General features: G+C 37.0%; 1 protein-coding gene across 5 annotated transcripts in view; it reads left to right on the top strand.

Annotated features, from left to right (window-relative positions):
- The window catches only part of BBS9 (Bardet-Biedl syndrome 9), a 309,884-nt gene that overhangs the window by 155,526 nt on the left and 134,336 nt on the right, over positions 1–20,022 (top strand). For all 5 annotated transcript variants that reach the window (XM_085303707.1, XM_085303713.1, XM_085303722.1 and 2 more), the window contains one exon: positions 6,251–6,473. In XM_085303707.1, the coding sequence (XP_085159833.1) occupies positions 6,251–6,473 (223 nt within the window). The remainder of the gene's footprint in view (positions 1–6,250; positions 6,474–20,022) is intronic.

Below are 20,022 nucleotides of genomic sequence, written 5' to 3'. Positions count from 1 at the left end.
GTTAAAATATAGACCCCCTCCCCCCAAAAAACTAATACTTTAGTAATTATTATCTTAATAATCTTGTCTTTTGGTATTTCAGTTGTGCTATAATGCAATATATAAAGAACTTGTTAAAGGTTCCAACTTCACAGCACAAAACCCTTCCATTTGAGTCTCCAACATTTTGTAACTGTTGAAGCTGCTTATTCTGTCACAGGTGCTGAATGAAAGCTAATTCCCTCTAAGTAAACTGGTTATCTGTTCTTATTATGTTACTTAATTAATGTTACTTATTCATTCCTTAGAGGCCTAAGGCTATGAAATGTGATAATCATATCCAACTTAAGCATATGCTTAAGTACTAAGAAATTTTTGACTGCAGAACATGTCAAATTAGGCATGGTTTACAGATTTTACTAAACTGGAGTTTTCTGGCCTCAACCACCATGATGAAGATATTTTTCATAAAGTAAATATTCAATAAAAATTAGGCAGTAGCTGAGTAATTAATATACAAAGCCAGGATGAAATTCCAGTTCAAGAGGTAAAGAGTTTACCTCTGCTACATTTTGRCATAACTAAGGAATCACGGTCTCTTTTCTGCAGAAATAGAATTTTTGAAATACAATTTTTGATTAATGTGATRCCTAAATGTCTGGGAATTAAAGGTGACTTGAAGGTAGCTAGAAGCCACTAAAGGTGGCTAGAAACTGAGAAAAAACCCTCTGATTAGAGGAAGAAGGGCATCCTCCTTGAGAGATACCACTTGTTAAGATTATTTTCTCTTGAATCTAGTTCTGAGCAATCTGAGTGCTGTGGTTACTCCATGTGGATAAAATATCTAAAATGAGAAAGTAAAAACTTGTGCAAATATTGAATCAAAAACCATAGCATATATCATAATTTTTAAGGGATATGTATTTAGGGAGGACCAAGCTGGGACTGCGTAGCATGTTGTCTTTCCCAAGATTAATGTAAATATTTTGATCTGAACAAATGCACTGTGTTAGTATTTCCAGAGTCTTCCTCTAAACAGAGCAAGCACCTCTTTCATGTTTCCTTCAGCTACAAGGTTAGTTAGGGGTAAACTTTCAAACATAAATTAAATACGGATTAAAGGACAGAATGCAGTGACCTGGATGAGGGGACGGAGTGCCTCCTCAGCAAGTTTGCCAATGATACCAAGCTGGGAGGAGTGGCTGATACACCAGAGAGCTGTGCTGCCCTTCAGAGAGACCTGGACAGGCTGGAGAGCTGGGCAGAGAGGAACCTCCTGAGGTTCAACAAGGGCAAGTGCAGAGTCCTGCACCTAGGGAAAAATAACCGTAGGCACCAGGACAAGCTGGGGGCTGACCTTCTGGAGAGCAGCTCTACAGAGAAGGATGTGGGAATGCTGGTGGATAACAAGTTGACCACAAGCCAGCAATGTGCTCTTGTGGCCAGGAAGGTCAATGGTCTCCTGGGATGCATTAGGAAGAGTGTTGCCAGCAGGTGGAGGGAGGTGATCCTGCCCCTCTACTCAGCCCTGGGGAGGCCTCATCTCGAGCACTGTGTCCAGTTCTGGGCTCCTCAGTACAAGAGAGACATGGAGCTACTGGAGAGAGTCCAACGTAGGGCTACAAAGATGATTAAAAGACTGAGTAACAGCTGTGAGAATTGGGCCTGTTTAGCCTGGGGAAGAGAAGACTGAGGGGGGATCTTATCAATGTGTATAAGTACCTGAAGGGAGGATGTCAAGGGGAGAGGGCCAAACTCTTTTCAGTAGTCCCAGGTAACAGAACAAGAAGCATTGGGTGCAAACACAGCAAGYTCCACCTGAATATGAGGAGTAATTTCTTCCCTGTGAGAGTGATGGAGCACTGGAACAGGTTGCCCAGAGAGGTTGTGGAGTCTCTTTTTCTGGAGATACTCAAGGCCTGCCTGTATGCAACCCTGTCTAACACGCTGTAGGTGACCCTGCTTGAGCGGGGGAGGGAGGGTTGGACTAGATGATCTGCAGAGGTCCCTCCCAACCTAACTCATTCTGTGATTCTATGTTAGGACTGGGCTGCCTAAGTCCTGGAGCTTTCAGCTATACTTTGTCCCTTAAGAACCTAAGCAACTTCTGAAAATAAGATTTTAGCTTTTAAATTATTTAGTCAATTCTGAGACTTCTGTTCTTGATGTGAAACATTGAAGCTGGTGTATATACATTCAGAGCTTTTGTAGGATTTCAGCTTTTCTGCATGGTGTAAATTTATTTAAGACAATTTCAAAGTGGTGAAGAAAAGGAAATCATGTTAAATACTGATGTTAAGTCTGTGCATTTTTTCTTAACAGACAACAGACCYCACTTTGTCAAAATGATGTTGTAATCCCTCTCACAGATCTCAACCCTGTGGATGACTAGCTGCCATTTTGTTGACCAGTTAAACCCTTGGAGTGGAGTTTTGCAGTCAAGTGAGAGGCTACAGCACTGTACCTCCCAATAAGGCCCGCCCTGACACAAACTTTACTAGTGACTACATTTCCCATTTGCACATTGGGTCACAGGATGCGTACCTGCACTGCATCCGGACGCCTTACCTGCAGGTTGAAGGCTGATGTGCTGGATGGACTTCCAGTTTRTTATCTGGAATTGTAGCATAACAGTAGGGTAATGACTTTCTCTACTGGGAATGTTATTTTGGAGGTTTCTCCAAAATTACAAAGCTAATGGGAGAACCTTGAAATCTTCCAGGAAAAAAAAAATTTTTAGGTACTCTAGATCAAACCTTATGCCAATGAGGTCAAACCTGTAATTACTGTCACAGTTATGCCGTGATGTCTGAGAATCATTCTTGATAGTATATATGGAATATAATGAATGCATATTTGTACAATCTTAATCCAGGTCGTCTCACTAATCTACCTGTGGTTTTCAGAGTCTAGTAGCATATTTGATCTGGCATAAAGAAAGTACCAAGTATCTACTTACTTATTATTTACATTAGAAAATTAATAATATATACCTGCAAAATATGAAGCTAAACCTTTCCCAGTGTAAAACTTAAATGAATGGATTATTGTTTTTTTAATCTATTTCAGATGATAAAATATGAAGATTTTTTCATGATGCAATAATACCTCTTTTTATGAATCAGTAGCAGTGGGCTCACAATAGTTGTGGTAATGCTCGCTTTTCAGAAGATAATGGCTTTCTGGTATCACACCTCAGAAATGGACCTTCTTCAGCCCACAGAATACTACACAAAAAGTCAGAARTGAATATTACAGATATGATTAGAATTGCTCTTCAGTATGGACTATAGACAAGAACACTCACACTTTCAAACACATCCTTGCCCTTTTTACACAAAAGAGATGAAGAATTTTTGTCTTTTCTTCGAATCTCCTCTTGCACCAGTAAAAACTGCTGACAAAGGCAATCTTACCTGAAGCTATCAATTTTCAGTTGTGTAAATCTGTATCATTTCTATCAAGATTTTTTTGTATAGAGGCAGCTTTTGTGTACTCTTTGACTAATCATGAAGGCAGCTTTGGATTTGAGTGGACCTTTTAGATCAACAGTTTTTGAATTGGAGAAAATAGTTTTATGGTCTACTGAAAAAAGTGTTTTACATGGAGATTAAATACAAGAACTAGAGTCAGAAAATGTTAAGGCCATGGTACAAAGTAAAACATGCTTATGTGAGCCAAAGACGGAACACTAGCCACTTTCAGTTTCCTGACTTTTGTTAGTTTGTATTTCAGTCTCCGTATTTAAATATTCCTTTCACCTATATTTTTTTAACTTGTTTGGAGCAATATTTTAGCCAGCTTTTCTGCTAATGTATACTGACACTAGTTAACCATGTGTTTCTTTGTCTTTTAGTGAAACTCAGGATTCTTAGATTTTTGTTGTATTATTTTTCATGGTTTGTAGTATAGTCAGGAGAGACTGGCTTGACTGTTTTCGATGCCTTTACTTATTAAGTTTCATTGCCCAATATGTGGGAATGTAGACAGAATTTACCAGCTCATTAACCTCCTTAARTTAGCTGCAGAATGGATTATTTCCATCACCATCACAGGTCAGTGGATGGCTTATGTCCCAATGGATTCTTCATAGAATATCTGAAAAATGTTAAGTTACCACCACAATGATTGCTTGGCATGATCTTTTCCCCAATTTGCCTAATTTGGGGAGGGAAAAAAAACCAAGACGATGGGTGAGAGTCGTCACTGCTCTGAAATCAGGAAAGGCAAATATTGACTAAGAAAACCCTTGGTTGATACTGTTCCACTGCAAATTAAATCATTTTGTACACATATAGCACATTTTCAGGACACAGTTCGTTAAGCACAGTGTATATTTGGACCATGGTGAAGCACATGTGATATTGGTACTTGAACACTAGTAAGCGTCTTTTTCGGATCTGTACTTAGGTCCTGACCAGAAGGTCAGGAAGGGTGGTCTTTGCTTCTCCAAATGTCCAAAATAGTGCCTTATCCATCACAAAATCCATATATATCTCATAGAAGAAATTCACAGACATTATTCACTTATTTGTGGACTCTCACAAGACTGGCACCATCACTCTTTAAAATTTRTACCAGTGATGTTATGCTCACTTGGTCATGGAAATTGGGATAAGTGGATGATTTCAGTGTTCAGGTGAGCATTTTTACTCAAATAGAATGCATATGAGAAAGATCTTAAAACACTAGAAGGTTATTCTTGGTTATATTAATCAMAACTCGATACTCAAAGAGCTTTCTTTTTGTTATACATGGGTAATCGCCATGTAAAGAGTTATCTCAGTGTTACTTCTATGAGGTTAGATACCTCTGAGTGGTTCGAGGCTGTACCCTCAGAACTTCTAAAGTCTATAAAGACTATCGCCAAACTAAATYGCAACCAATCAGGCCTGCTGTGAGAGCAGGCACTAGTACTGCAACAGTTGCATGTTTGTTCCCTCTACATGTAGGCAGCATATACAAGAAACTTGCTTGTATGTTGGTGGATGCCAAAGATGCARTGAGTCCTGAAATGAACAAACCACAAAGCCCTTCATACTAGTAGCTAGCACAGCATAAGCTATAGTGTTGTCAGGAAAAGATATGAGTAGGCTTTGTAACTAGCTTGCAGTTGCAATCATAAATTATAGACCTTTCATGGTCTCTTCATATAGTTTAACTTAAAGATTGCAGAATGCATCAAGATGACTTGATTCTGCATTGCATGCTACAGAAATGAAATAGGCTAATATGTAATATCTAATGTATAACACCTGAGAAATTTCTGCTATCCAGGATTTTTATCTAAAGGAACATATTTGCTTGGTTCGTGGCCATGAAAGCCATAGTACAAATGACAAACTTGAACCTAAATTTTAAAGGTATTTTTCAAGGTGCTTTATGAGAGAAGAAAGGTTTACATGTTTTTGCTGAATGTTATTTTCAGAAACAAACACTTTATTTTGTAGTATTATGTATATTGAATACAACACACTGAATATAGCTTTTCCTCCTGAGAGTTTTTCCATTGGTAGCTGCTTATTTTAAATGATGGGGTGACTAAATTGCTCTTCCCATAAATCTGTACAGCTTCACACTACTCCAACTTAGAAWTCTGGGTCCCAGTTTATCACAGCAGTCAAACACCTGTGCTAATGCCTTGGGCATCATAGCTTAAAATTAACTAATCTGTTAAATGGGTACTTAATATGGTAACTTTGGGTTACAGTCATGGTATTCTGTGTTACTGGTGTAATGCCAGGATTTTAGCCACATAGGCTAAAGGACGTATAATTGAATACCTCATTTTTTTTCTGACCCTAACATATCTTCAGTATATTATTACCATGCTATATTATAAGGTTTGTATTCATTTCATAGTTTTGTTGTGAATTCCAAATTTTGCACCCAGAAAATTCTGCTTTTCAATTATTAAGAAAACCACTGAATTTAACTGTAACTATCTATCTGTCTCATCCTGTCCATGTATTACTTTTATTTAAATTTGATTTCTCGGTCAGATCCTAATAACATTGGAACTTGTTTTTTTCGAGGTTTACTAGGGATTTTTTTTTTTTTTTGCCTTTACAGGCTGAAGAACTGTGTATTCATGCCTTTCATTAACTCCAGTTTTTTGTATCAATATTGTTTGAAAGTTCTTAGTCTTTGATTTGTTATTTTGCTTTTAGTACGATGCATCATATTACAGTTCACTTTATCTGGTTATCAGATATCCAGATATGTTCACTTTATCTATTCATTTTATCTGGCTTTCTTTTCTTTAATCCAGGGTTGGGAAGAAACTGTGGATGCTGCCATTTCTTACTTATTAAGAACTTGTTTGTCAAAGAGCTCTAAGGAACAGGCRCTGACTCTCACCAGCGAGTTGTGCATACCTAAAGATACTAGTAGGCTGAAGAAACATATCACCCTCCTCTGTGACAGATTGGCCAAAGGTGGTCGCCTTTCCTTAAGTACAGAGACAACCACTCAGCAAACTGATGTCATGCCAGGTAAGATATGAACTATATGTTTGTAATTCCAAACAYGTATATTATAATTAAGACTAATGTACTTTTGGTTGTGTTATGAATAGGCAGATAATTCTTTTCCATCTCCTGTCAGAAATTGTAGAAAAATCTGGAATTTTTACACAATTTCGATGTTGCACATTTTCAGTAGAGTTGCTCTGCTTTTTTTTTTCTTTTAATCATGAGTAATATGAYGCATTGTATTTCTGTTCTAACCAGTAGTATGAGTTAAATAATAAGATATAATGCATGAATGTAAGTTTTATCTGAAGTTGATCACTTACTACTCTTACAGCACGTACGTATTAATGCAGCAAATGTACCTCACACAGTCACTATGTTTAAAAACTGTACAACTTATTTCTTTGCACTTTTCAACTGAATGTATGTATGTGTGCATTTATACAACATATGATAGAAAAGTGAGGAGTAAAAAAATAAGCTGTGTCCTTGGTAGAGAAATCATTGTGGCTGTATTACCCATTTCATGACATATGCATATGACTAATTACAGAGCAGTGAGAACATTGAATGCAAAAGTCTGCAATTTTAGAAAGTGCCAATCAGTAGATGATGTCTCTCAGAAAGCATGAAATAAAAGACCAAACTAACTTAAGCATGTGTTGAAGTCTGTTTCTTATTTGGAGATGAACATTGAGAAGATTTGGAGAGTCTTGCACAATTATTTAAATGAATGTCGTAGAATGATTTTWAAAAAATATTATCCAAGTTCTTTTTTTAATTCACACTATTTAGTGACAGTAAGCAGCTCTYTTTTGCAGAGTCCAAAGGCTACCATCTTTGTATTGTTGAAAGAAATTTTCTTCCTCTCTTTTTTTCCCCATGGGCCAGATAAATTCTCAGCAAATGTCAGACTCTCCTGATAACTTGGAAATACTATATTTTTTCAGCTTCCATCTCTGGATTAGGGTAGGAGGTTCCTCTCAGACCATATAATCTCACTAGGATCTTTGGCCTCAGTGACCTCCTTCACCTATAGCAGTCTTCACACCTGTAGGCGTGTGTATGCCTGTGTGCCTAATACTTAAAATTAAGAGTTCAGTATTTTGTCTTCACAGATGTTGTTTTTGATCAAGATTGTTGGAGTTGTTTTAATTGTAATTTCCTGTATTTTGTTTTCTTACATTACAATGAATAACTTAGTTCTTGGTTAACATAATCTGAGTGGCCTGTGCAATGTTTCAGCAACTCATTTAGAAGTCCTTGCTTATTACTATGTACAGCCCATCTTTGAATGTGCTAATTGAAATGACTTCAGAAACTGTTCTATTTAATTATTTTCTACAAGTGTTATGCTATGCCCATATCTGGAAAAGGATTTCTAATCACAGGAATTGAAGAGGTGCGTTAGAATAAGTAGCGAATTAGATTTACATTTCTTTTCTTGGTATTTCTTTGCAAGATTTTATTTCCCCATAAARTACACGTTAAGTGTTAATTCATTTGTTAAACTTAGAAAAATTATATTGTTATTGTTTTTCCTTCTAAATATTTTGAGAAGGTGTGAATAGCTGCAGTTCAATTTTTTCCTCCTAAGTTAAGCAATAAGGTGAAAGGATTTAATATGGAAATTCACTTCTGCCTATTGAGTAGTCTCACTGAGCTCAGTGGGACTGCTCACTTTGGTCATGACTAATCCTGATAGGAATAGGGTAAAATTTCTAAGAAGTGTAAACAACTTAGAAGAAATCCTGCACTTGATGAGGGACTTCGAGAAAGCAGTCTATTCATGCTTTCCATATTGTATGCATTAGAGACTAAAATTCAAAAAATTTTAAGCCCACTGTTTTCTATTACATGAGGCCAAACACCAAGAAGGTAAGAGTGATATATTAGAGTGTTTTTTCACGTTGTGGTACACGTAGACAGCTATACTACCTTTCAGAAAAAAAAAAAAAAAAAAGAAAAGAGGAAGCAGTACATTCCAAGCAAAACATAAAAAATTTGACTAATAGCCATTAATAGCCATGTATTGATTAAATGTGGAGCAGGGTTAACAGGTTACATATGGTGAGTAGTGAAAAAGTACTTGTAAGCAGCTGGTTGAGATGTGGCCTAGCAATGTCCCACCCAACATAAACTGTTTTAGCTGTACRTGAAATGCCTTTTGGCCATGATTTACATTAAAATGAATTAAAATCTGTAATCTATATGTAGATTCCAGAAAAGGTCATTTTCAGAATTGCTAACTGTAATGTGCAGCCCTTTCAAATACCAAATCTCCTAATTAAGAATCAAAATTATGACCTGATTGGGCTAACACTTCAGGCTGTCAAAAGAAGATACCATTTAAAGAAACTGTGTTATAAAACTCAGTGTAATTTTCTTATTTTCATTGGGAGTTTAGCCTAGAGTCTGGAGAAGAGGGTTTATACATTGTGCATTTCCTTGTTGAGAAGGCCATGTATTTGGGAAAAGTATGGAGCTAAGATCAAAGATGTATTATATTTAAAAATAAGAAATTTCTTTGTTTATAGGACAAGTCACTGTAATGAAAAATATTTGTTTCCTATGCTTGGAACAGCACAGTACTTAAGACCTTACTTTCTAGCAGGATGTGCTGTATGCACGGGAGGCTTCTTGGGAGAATAGCGATTTTACTGAGGCTTTTAAAACATCCGTTTTTGTTTTGTGCTAGCTGTTTGCATTTTTGAGAAGCGTCAAGGACCCTTCAGACATTACTGAGCTGTAACAGCAACCAGGATTTTAAAAAGTTTAAAAGTTCAAGATGTTGTACCCTGAAATCTAGAGAAATCACCTGAAGCTATGTTGAAACAACTGGTGATTATCTGTAGGTGCACAACTAGTTGAAAAAGTGCATTTAGAAACCAGCTATCKATATTGATAGTCAATCCAAGAATATATGCCTCAGATATGCTGTGGTCTCTGCTGGGTCTGKTTTTATACATTATTTTCCTTAATTGCAGTGATGGAATATGAACATTAAATTTGTAGATTAACAACAGCTAGAAGCAGTTTCAAACACTTTGAAAGAACAATAACTTCAGTGATCTTGATAAATTAGAGGAGTCATCTGAAGTCAGTAAGATTCAATAAAGACTGCAAAGGACTCTAGCAAATAAAAATCAGACAGACAAATCTGAAGTTGAGAAATAATTCCTTAAAGTGTTACCATAGGAGAGGATCTGTGGGGTTATTCTAGACCAGCAACTGAATACAAGTTGACAGTATGATCCTATTAAAAAGGCAAATCCCAATTTGGGGATATAGTCATATGACTTGAATGAGGAAACATTTCTTTTTAYATGAGGAAGCTTCAGTTGAAATTAGAGTAACACAATTTAAGAAAAACTTAGATGAATAGAATTCAGAATAGAGCATAAAAATTATAAATGACTGAAGCAATTTGCTTTCTCTTTCTCCTGGGGGAAGAAGAAAGAGGAGGTTGAGGAGGGACATGACAGTTTTCCAGTGTGTAAAATGCTCTTATAAGGATGATTAAAAGTTAATCATTGGCTAAATGTGATCATAAATTAGTGTACGCCACATCAGGCTGTATCTTGCACTGTGTTGCCTTTGGCAAGGTGCAGATGGCTGGAGCAGGGGAAAGGTGAGTGCTTGGGGAACCATGCCAACCTGCAGTGTGGGTCAAAGCCAGAGAGGTGCCGTGGAAAGGTGCTGTAGACCACCCAAGTTGTCATGTACTCAGTAATGGGTGGGAAAATTTATAGTATAAATCCTGATTACCTGCAGTGAGTAAATTTTGTAGCTTTTCAAGGTCACTTATAATATCAATGAATTTTGCAGGATTGTTTTGATAACCTTAAGCAGTGTCAGCTGTGGCTGTTTAGAGACTTGTTTTAAGTCTTAGTCTGATTGGAGCTCRGCAGTACTGCACCACCCATATTTTGGGTTTCTCACAGCTACTCTCTGTCTAGAATGTGACCCTGCTTTTCTTGTAGTAGTCCCTGATGTACAAATCTCTCTTGCAAGTTGCGTCTGTATCAGTTCAATGCTCTGGTCAAGAGGGAAAAAAAATCAATCTTTTTCACAGCAAGGATTATCTTTAAATTAGGACTTTGTTTTTCTCTCAGCCATCTTCTTCCTCCCTATTTTTTTTCCTTAACCAAACTTCAATTATTTTTTTTCTCTATTTTGGTTTGAATAGAAGATCTTTGTATTGTGCTTTGTCAATTATTTTAATAGTTGGAGCACTAGAGAAACTGTTATTTATTTAACCTGCAAATCAGTTACTGTGAATACTGTGCCATTGAAAAGCCTGTGCCACGGAATACCAAAGATGGTCATTTTCTGAGGTCAAACTGAGTCTTCAGAACAGAAATGATGCAGGAATATTTTGTATACAGGAAATAGAATTTGCAGATATTTTCCTGTCAATATAGTATTCAAGATTTGTACAAAGGTAGAGCCAGAAGGCACTCCAACTGCCTAATGGTCCCCTCTGTGTTGTGGCTAGGTAAATGTATCCAGAATATCCTTGGCAMGTATTTATCTAAACTGTCAAGCACCTTGCACAAGGTTGAACAATATCTCTTAATAGCTTGTATGTCTGATTCTCCTTATAGGAAGGTTTTCCTAAAACTTAATTTATGTCATCTTTCCTGCAATCYAACTTGTTTCTTGTGATCCTAATATAGAAGGTAGATGTGGCAAGCAATGCCACYTCTTTATAATTGTTTCAGCTTTGCAAGATTGTTATTAGATCTCTTCAGGACCTATTCCTATTTAATACTAATTGTGCCCAAGTTCTTCTAGTCCTTTTCAGGATGATTTTTCTATCCTCCTTATTCTTTCTGTTTTCCAAAATGGAAAGAATGCCAGGTCTAATTGTAAAAACATGTGCTTTTAAGTTACTACAAGAGCAATATTCATTTTTTATATCAAACATAAACATTGCTATAGAATTTTAGTACACAAAGAATGTTCTATAAAAAGACTAATAATAACTTGCTCACTGATTACAGTTTGAAAACTTCTCTTATAACTTAAGTATTGTGGGCTGTAGATCACTGTGCTCTGATAGTTTTGTATAGTGCTCTGTATGGATGCAGAGAAACTTATGAAAGGGCTAATTTGTTCTTAGTCATACATGTCAGACAAATCTTATCTCCACAGAGGCCTACCATGCACTATGGAATGTTATTCTCACTTAAAGTGTTTTCCATATATTTTATGTAAAAACGTAAAACTTTTTTTCCTTATGTAACCATTGAAACATACTGGATTTAGATACTTTTTCCTAATGTATTTTGAATATATTGTGTATTCATTAAGCTTTATAGCAATGCTTATTAGAGCTATGTAAGGAAAAGTATAATTTTATTCACAAAGCTTGCCATGTGCTATAAGTACTACAAGGATTTTATGTACCTGAGGACTGGTAGATACTGACTGATGGAATTAGTAGTCCACTGAAGTCCGTGGAAACTTTGTCATTGGCCATGTTAGATTGAACATATTATCTGTGATTTTTGTAATATTCCTTGTCTCTTTCCACTATTTCATGAAGGAGAGTAACATTTACAAAAAAACCTTATGTGACCTGGAAGACATCTGAAAATAACTGGGGATCTCAGGAATCTAAATCTTAATAAAAGTGCCTAATTCTTACTGAAAATCAGGTTACTGAGGACTTTTTCTTAAATGTACCTGGAGATTTTAAGGCATGTTTATAAATCACTGCAAGATGATCCATTCCCATTGACCTGAGTGTTTAAAGTGCTCTTAAATAGGAAATTGGCACAAACTCACTTCAACTATTACAATGGAAACTCTAACTCTTTTTTTCTAGCTTCCTTGAAATCGTATAGATTGATCATATAAAGTATCTTAAAAGGAAGATTTCCCCTGGAAGCGAATTCTTTATTGAAGGCTGAAAAAGTATTTTTTTTTTTCTCATCTGAGATGATATTAACAGATTGAAGTCTGCATTTAAGCAGAAAGATAAGATACATTTGTAACATTTTGGGGTATTTTGAAATTACTTGATTCAAATGGCAGTATAGTTAAAGTATCACATATATTAACCTTTATCTCCTTAAGTGCTCAAAACTCATATAGACATTTTTATCTGATCTGAGAATTATGTGTGTTTTTATTTTAACATGGTATGTATTTTTTGTTCTCTTTCCCTGTAAAACCCAGGGTTCATGTATCCAGATAAAGATTTCTTTGTGGGAGGAAGCTGTGCATTAAAGCAAATCTGCCAGTGTTTGTTTCTCTCACTTTCAAAGATCTTCAGCTTTTATTGAAACTAAAACAGACCAATCATCACTGTATCTCTTTTTCAAACTTTCCCTACTTTCTCTCCCTTGGCAAAGGCAAGCATAAACATTTGGTAAAATGTGTACTTTTTCTCTCCTCTTTCTAGTTCATCCTTCTAGTATGGCTTCTCTTTGTTCAAGTTTCTCCATCTTTCCTCAATTATTTCCTCTTCCAGCTTACTTTTTCTTGTTTTTCTTCATTTTGCTTCACTAGTTTCTTTCACTGTACTGTGCCCTTTGAAGTTCATGCGACTAGATAGTTTTGTTCACTGTGATAGTCAAGAGTAAGTAACCTTATCGCTAGCCACCTGAGAGTGCAAATGGCTGTGACTGTGAGAAGGAGCAGTGAAGGACAGGAGGACCATTTTCCTGGTYGACCGGAGCTGTGCCAGCATCAACTTGGGTGGCCAAAAGGAGTAATTGTAGAGGAAATTCTACCGGACTGGTGTGGGCCTATCAGGCAATRAGACTCTAGCAAGGTTTGACAAAGGCGTAACAGAAACTAAATCCATAAATACCGTGATCATTGTGTACTTCTGTATCCAATTTGTGCAGCTCTGTGCAGGCTGAACTGTTGAGCCAGTTTAAACATAATTTCCTTCTCTCTAGCTAATTGCAGATAATAATCACATAAGAAAATAATAAGAGCAAAGAAGTTGTCATAGCTCTTACATCCCCTAACTTTGCCATGCGCTTTTGTTGCGTTGTGTCATGCCAGCTACTAATGAGACATGATATGGTGCATAATGCAACATGATACAGTGGTGTAACTGTAACGTGACTTTAAAATATCCACTGTGAACTTCCATTTCTCCACACTTAAAATATTTTTACAATAATTTACCAGCTGCTCATGATGAACAGTTTTATCTTAATTTAAAAGCCTAGAAATAAGCAAATAATAACATATCAAACCAACATTTTAAACAATAACATATCAAATATTTTAAACAAACTATTTGGGTTCTATTTTGAGACTAAAATATGCCTCTTGCTCCAAAAAGCTGTTTTACTGAAAAGGAAGGGGAGTAGCAAATCATTAGGGAGAAATTGGGAGTGCTTACAGCAACGAGATCTTGTGGTTGCTTAAGAAAGGCTTAAGAATAGCTTAGTGGAGCCAGAAACACAGATTCTTTGGCTCTCTGATACGAATCTTTACTCTTTATAATTTTTATTTCCATTATAACTTTCCATTGTTTTAGAAACTTTGGTAATTTAATTCTATGAAAGGGAAAATTGAGCTATGCAGAAGTTAAGTGACTTGCCCAAGGTAATACTATGAGCCAATAACACCTGCATAAATAGAATTCAAGTATAATGCCTCTCAATCTTATATACATTCAAGTATAATGCCTTAGCTGCTACGTACAGTTGTTTTTATGTATTTTATGGTTAAAAGACAGGTTACAAATTTAATAGATTTTTGTAAGCCAGCTTGCCTGCAGCCTATTGCTGTATCATTCTGTGATCATATTTAAAAATGGAAAAATGAATATCAGACAGAGGAAGAGAGGGAGGAAGAGAGTCTCAGGAGGTCTTTAATTTGCATGAATTTAGTCAAATTCTATCAGCCTGCTGGAATCAGTTGACAGCTTTCTTCAAGTGGTTGATTTTTAGAGATTGCATAAAAAGCAGTAAAACACTTATATTTTTTTTAAATTGAAAATAAGGACCTGATAGAAAATAAATGCAGTTTTTCGGGACATTTTGTAGCTCTTGGTTTGATTGGTATGTTGTATGTCTCATTTGACTATTTCATCTTACATGTGTGACTTTTGTAAATATCCATTTTTTCAAAGTTCYCCTATTGTGACAAGAAGCAAGACAAAATGGAAGGGGGTAGCAACACACATGTTCATGCAGGATAATGGTAGGCTTTTTAATATTGTTGGGAAACTCCTGTCCTCGGCTGATACTATAGCTGGCAAAAAAAACCAGAGAGTAAAGGAGTTTAAAGGTTAAGATGACTAAAACAGTAACATTTAAAAAATGAATAATCGAAAGGGGAAAATGTCATGCATAATGAATAAAAAAGAAATCCCACCTGAGATTTGGGATTCGTTCATTTGTTATACTATGAAATTTAGCTGGCAGCATTGCAATTCCAACTTGTCTCATCTAAGTACAGTTGGGATCAACACATTAGTGCCTTGGTGCATAGAATCCTATTGCTGGCTCTTTGCATTGAAATCCATTAAATTTTAATATGTTCTGCTTGAATATAAGTGGTCACAAATGATTCATAATGTTGAGGTAAGTTTTTGATGAAAATAATTGTTTGTTGAAAGAATTTCCCCTAATGATCATGCTTATCATTGAGCTTCATGTTCTTTTTCTTTTTGTGTCCTTGAGAGAGCACAAGCAGAAGTTAACTTCTCTAATCCGCACTAACAAGTTAATTGCTTAAAATTATGGAATAGCAGTATGTTGCTGAAGGAAAAAAATGTATAGCTCCTTGCCTTCCATTTTAGAAAACTCAACATCAGTAAGTAAAATAAAGAAATAAATAAAGCCTAGATAGTTTTTTAGGGGGTTGTAACAAATGATGTAACCTATTTTTATAGAAAGCCAAATGTTTACTATAATACAACATTATCCTTTTATTTGAAAGTATGTTACTAATGAGGAGTCAGTCTTGCATGTTCGGTCATCCTTTGGGTTTCCATTTAACAGGTTTCCCTTGGTTCTGTTAAGTTTGATTTTCTGTGATGTTTCAAGAACCTGTATGACAGAGAGTGAGCCTTAATAGTAATATATGAGTTATAAGTATTTGAAGAGCAGAATTAGCCGTGCACTTTAGATGACATGTTCTTTCTCCTTTCCAGCCACTATTTATGACAAATAACACTAGCACARAATTACAGCAATTATCTACTTTTCATAAATACAGCCTATGACAAAGCATGTTTATCCACAAGAAGGTATTGGGAAAGAGCAATTACAGAGGACTAGGAGGAAAGGGAGAAGAGATGATTTACAAGTCCTCCCTCTTTTCTCTTTAAAATGCTGAGAGCACAGGTTCCTTGGGAACCTCCACATTTTGTWGGTTTTTTGTTGTGTTGGTTTTTTTTGTGCAGTATTTATCTTAAGTTGACTATAAGCCTTTCTTTTAACATCATATATAGCTCAAGCCAGAATATGTTAGTGGCTTTCTCCTCAGTTTGTTGGGASTAGAAGTAATATCCTTGAGTCAACAGAAACAGATGTTTGCACATCAGGTAATRCTATGACGTATTGATCTCAGACATTTTGCACTTCTTACTCTGTTTTCTGAAACAGATTGAGTAAACCTGATTCTTCTCTTACAGTGTAATAAATTAGAGATGTTGTAACTGGAGTGGGTACTGTTCCACTATCCTAAACTACTTTGAGCAAGTGAACACAGACTGAGTTTATCTGCATGATTTTTTGCATGAGCCTACCACTTTTGAAGGGAAACTCTACTCCATGTTTTATGTAGTCCTCAGAATTTAAAAAAATCACTTGAACTATGATGGTATTGATGTACTTTTCTCAATATTCTAGCCTTTTTAAAAGTAAGTAAAAATGTTTGTGTGCATGTTGATTTCTTTATTTACTTATACAATTGCATGATTGAAAAAAAAAAAAAGAATGAGTCCCTGGAACTCCATGGTGATTAGCAATGCAAAGCCACATCTACATCACTAATACCAATTTGTAATGTATTTGCTCTTCCAGATTGCCATAAAGGAGTCTAATAAATCTAAAACTAGTGAAAATTTCATATTTTGTACATGCAGAATTGATTTTTCAATTACTTCAGACTGTTTTAGGGCCTAATCCAAAACTTGATGAAATCTATGGGAGTTTTTCCATGGACTTCAGTAAGCTTTGGCTTCGGTCCCTGGTTTTCATTTTTTCAGATAGATTTGCCAAAAATCTGCAGAGAACTAGGCACTTGGAAAGGTTTTACTTGCAAAGTACAGCTGGTTGATTTGCACACAGAAAAATTCCCAATGCTTTTTGAAACAGAAAGAAATATTTTTAAGGACTTATAACTTTAGTAGGTAAAAGAACTTCACTTTAACATTTAAAGCAGAAGTTACTTGGAGTCCTAGACCAAACGTGACAAATTCTGTACCAGAAAGATTATATTTAAAATGCATAAATTCATGATAACAGAGCTTAAAAATGACAAATTACTTTTTTTTTTTAGGTCGTAGGTTTAAGAGAGCTGAGACTGTCTGCCTTAATAAAGGATATTTCTTACTACAACTAAAAACTACACTACAATTAAAGAATAATTTGCCGAGGTTAACTACACCACTTTGAGAGACAAATCTCAAACTTCAGGAAGAGAATCAGATCTGTGCAGCTCCACAGGGAGGGTTACACTACCTCTAGGTGGTTGGATCAGTGTACCTAATAGAAGTGAGGGACAGACTGAGTTTTTAGAGATTATATGGCATGATCTCTGCCTGAGCAAGGCATATCCCTTTGGATAGCAACCTAACCTGAAAGTAATGGTGTTTCAAGGCAGTGTGTTGGGTTATGAATGGCAGTCATTGAGGAGCAGAATCTTTTGCCATTCCCCATTTGGTTTTTGAGCAATCATCTTTAGCATCGATAGGACACAGATCTGGCTGYAGTAAAGCTCTTCAATAGCTACATTGTGAGTTGCCAGAGACTCTGGCCCGTGATCTGATTGCTTTTTCACAGGGAGAGTAAGCATGGACCTCATCTTGAATCTGAGTGCTTGAGAGTGTTACAAAGTTGTACAGAGTCAGTATTGAATTTACATTATTTTTCTTATTTTTTAAAGAAGTATACCATTTTTGAAGTCACAGTTTTGACTGTACCTCTTTGTGAGCAATCAGCTTTCCAATAGCCTTCTATGRTGAATGACTGGCTGGGTGGGTGAGGGGAGAACACTGGACATTGGGTACCTTGACTTCAGCAAGCTTTTGACACTGTCTCCCATAACATCCTACTAGATAAGCTCAGGAAGTGTGGGTTAGATGAGTGGACAGTGAGGTGGATTGAGAACTGGCTGAAAGGCAGAGCTCAGAGGGTTGTCATCAGTGGTGTGGAGCCTAGCTGGAGGCCTGTGGTGAGTGGYGTCCCCCARGGCTCAGTACTGGGTCGCATCCTGTTCAACTTCTTCATAAATGACCTGGATGAGGGGACAGAGTGCCTCCTCAGCAAGTTTGCTGATAATACCAAGCTGGGAGGAGTGGCTGACACACCAGAGGGCTGTGCTGCCATTCAGAGAGACCTGGACAGGCCGGAGAGCTGGGCAGAGAGGAACCTCACGAGGTTCAACAAGGGCAAGTGCAGAGTCCTGCACCTAGGGAAAAATAACCCTGGGCACCAGTACAAGCTGGGGGCTGACCTGCTGGAGAGCAGCTCTRCAGAGAAGGACCTGGGAGTGCTGGTGGATGACAAGCTGCCCATGAGCCAGCAATGTGCCCTTGTGGCCAAGAAGTATCCTGGGGTGCATTAGGAAGAGTGTTGCCAGCAGGTCGAGGGAGGTGATCCTGCCCCTCTGCTCAGCCCTGGGGAGGCCTCATCTCGAGCACTGTGTCCAGTTCTGGGCTCCCCAGTACRAGAGAGACATGGAGCTACTGGAGAGAGCCCAGCGTAGAGCTACAAAGACGATCAGAGGGCTGGAGCACCTGCCCTACCAGGAACAGCTGCAAGAGCTGGGCCTGTTTAGCCTGGGGAAGAGGAGACTGAGGGGGGATCTTATCAATGCCTGTAAGTACCTGAAGGGTGGATGTCAAGGGGAYRGGGACAAACTCTTTTCAGTTGTCCCGTGTGACAGGACAAGAGGCAATGGGCAGAAATTGAACCACAGGAAGTTCCGCCTGAACGTGAGAGTGACGGAGCACTGGAACAGGTTGCCCAGAGAGGCTGTGGAGTCTCCTTCTCTGGAGATCTTCAAGGCCTGCCTGGATGCAACCCTGTCTATCATGCTCTAGGTGCCCCTGTTGAGCAGGGAGGTTGGACTAGATGATCTCCAGAGGTCCCTTCCGACCTTACTGATTGTATGATTCTATGATTCTTTGAGTCTACTCATGAATCTGGTGTGGGTGGTTCAGCCAGTGTTCATATACTAAGCCAAGGTCCATAAATTYGTGTTTCCCTTTCCCTTGAATGTATTCAGATTCACCCAACTCTAACACTTTGATCTGGCATTAGAGCTGTAAAAATCTAATGAAATCAAACATGAGGCGCTTCATGATACTGACAGACTGACACATTGATATGGGACAAGGAAAAGCAAAAAGCTATGTAAACTTGGATTACAAAGGTTTTCATTTGGTTCAGTTGTATCTTAAGGCAATCTTTCCTTGATTAGAATGTTGCTAAAACACTAATAAAAAATAATGTGTAGTTAACCAAACAATTATAAAGCAGGCTTTTGTAGGACTATAAAAACTTTCAGCAAACTGGTGAAAACTGCAGGCTTGAGAGTTTCATGTGATTAACATGGAAGGATGCATCTCTGAGTGTTTGCAGTATACTGTAAGTGCAAATACCACAGCTGCGTGCGTTGCCAGTTGATCTCTGTGATTTGATGAAAGATGTGCTTTATTAATTCTGACCTTAACCAAAGCTTGACTATTATTCCACTTGAGAAAAACTAGTTAACTAGAAATTTGTTATCACTGAAAGTGGTGTTACTTCAAAGTTGGGATATGATTAGGGGGATGTTCCACTGTATTAATTGAGTTTCCATTTTAATGACATACTGTCTTCAATGTAACAATAAGCAGCTGTGCCACACTGCATTTCAAAGAACATTTACTCAGCCCTTAAATTTGCCATTAGAGATCAAAGGGAGGATCTGATGTGTATGGATGATGAAGGATGCCTTAATTCACATGGATGGCTGAACAGAAATAGTGCAGCTAGAGGGTAATAAATATTATGAACAGCCTTTTTTTTTTGTTATGTAAGTTATGTGGTGCTGAACTATATTAAATTTTATAGCTGCACTGAGAAATCTTTCATGATATATTTTTAAACTGTGTCAGAGTACTGATAAGCATGTGTCTCTTAGTATTTATATTTTCAAATGGAATTTTGAGTTAAAGTTTTTTTTAGTAAAAAGAATTGCTGATGACATTTTTAAAAGCAGTTTAGAAATAAACGGATGCTTATATGTAAGAATTAGTGGAGATTTCAGAGTGAAGTCTGTGTAAATGGTCAGATTGATTCCTTCTGATCTTATAATCTATTTAGATACGTTTAGATTAGTAGCTCTTCTTGGTTTTGTGCTCTCTAAGACTGAGAGTGTC

The sequence above is a fragment of the Rhea americana genome, unplaced genomic scaffold (genome assembly GCF_003343005.1).
Source record: "Rhea americana isolate MKP2758 unplaced genomic scaffold, rheAme1 scaffold_100, whole genome shotgun sequence".
Lineage (NCBI taxonomy): Eukaryota > Metazoa > Chordata > Aves > Rheiformes > Rheidae > Rhea > Rhea americana.
The sequence above is the reverse complement of the archived record's forward strand: the minus strand, read 5'-3'. Positions and strand labels throughout refer to the sequence as shown.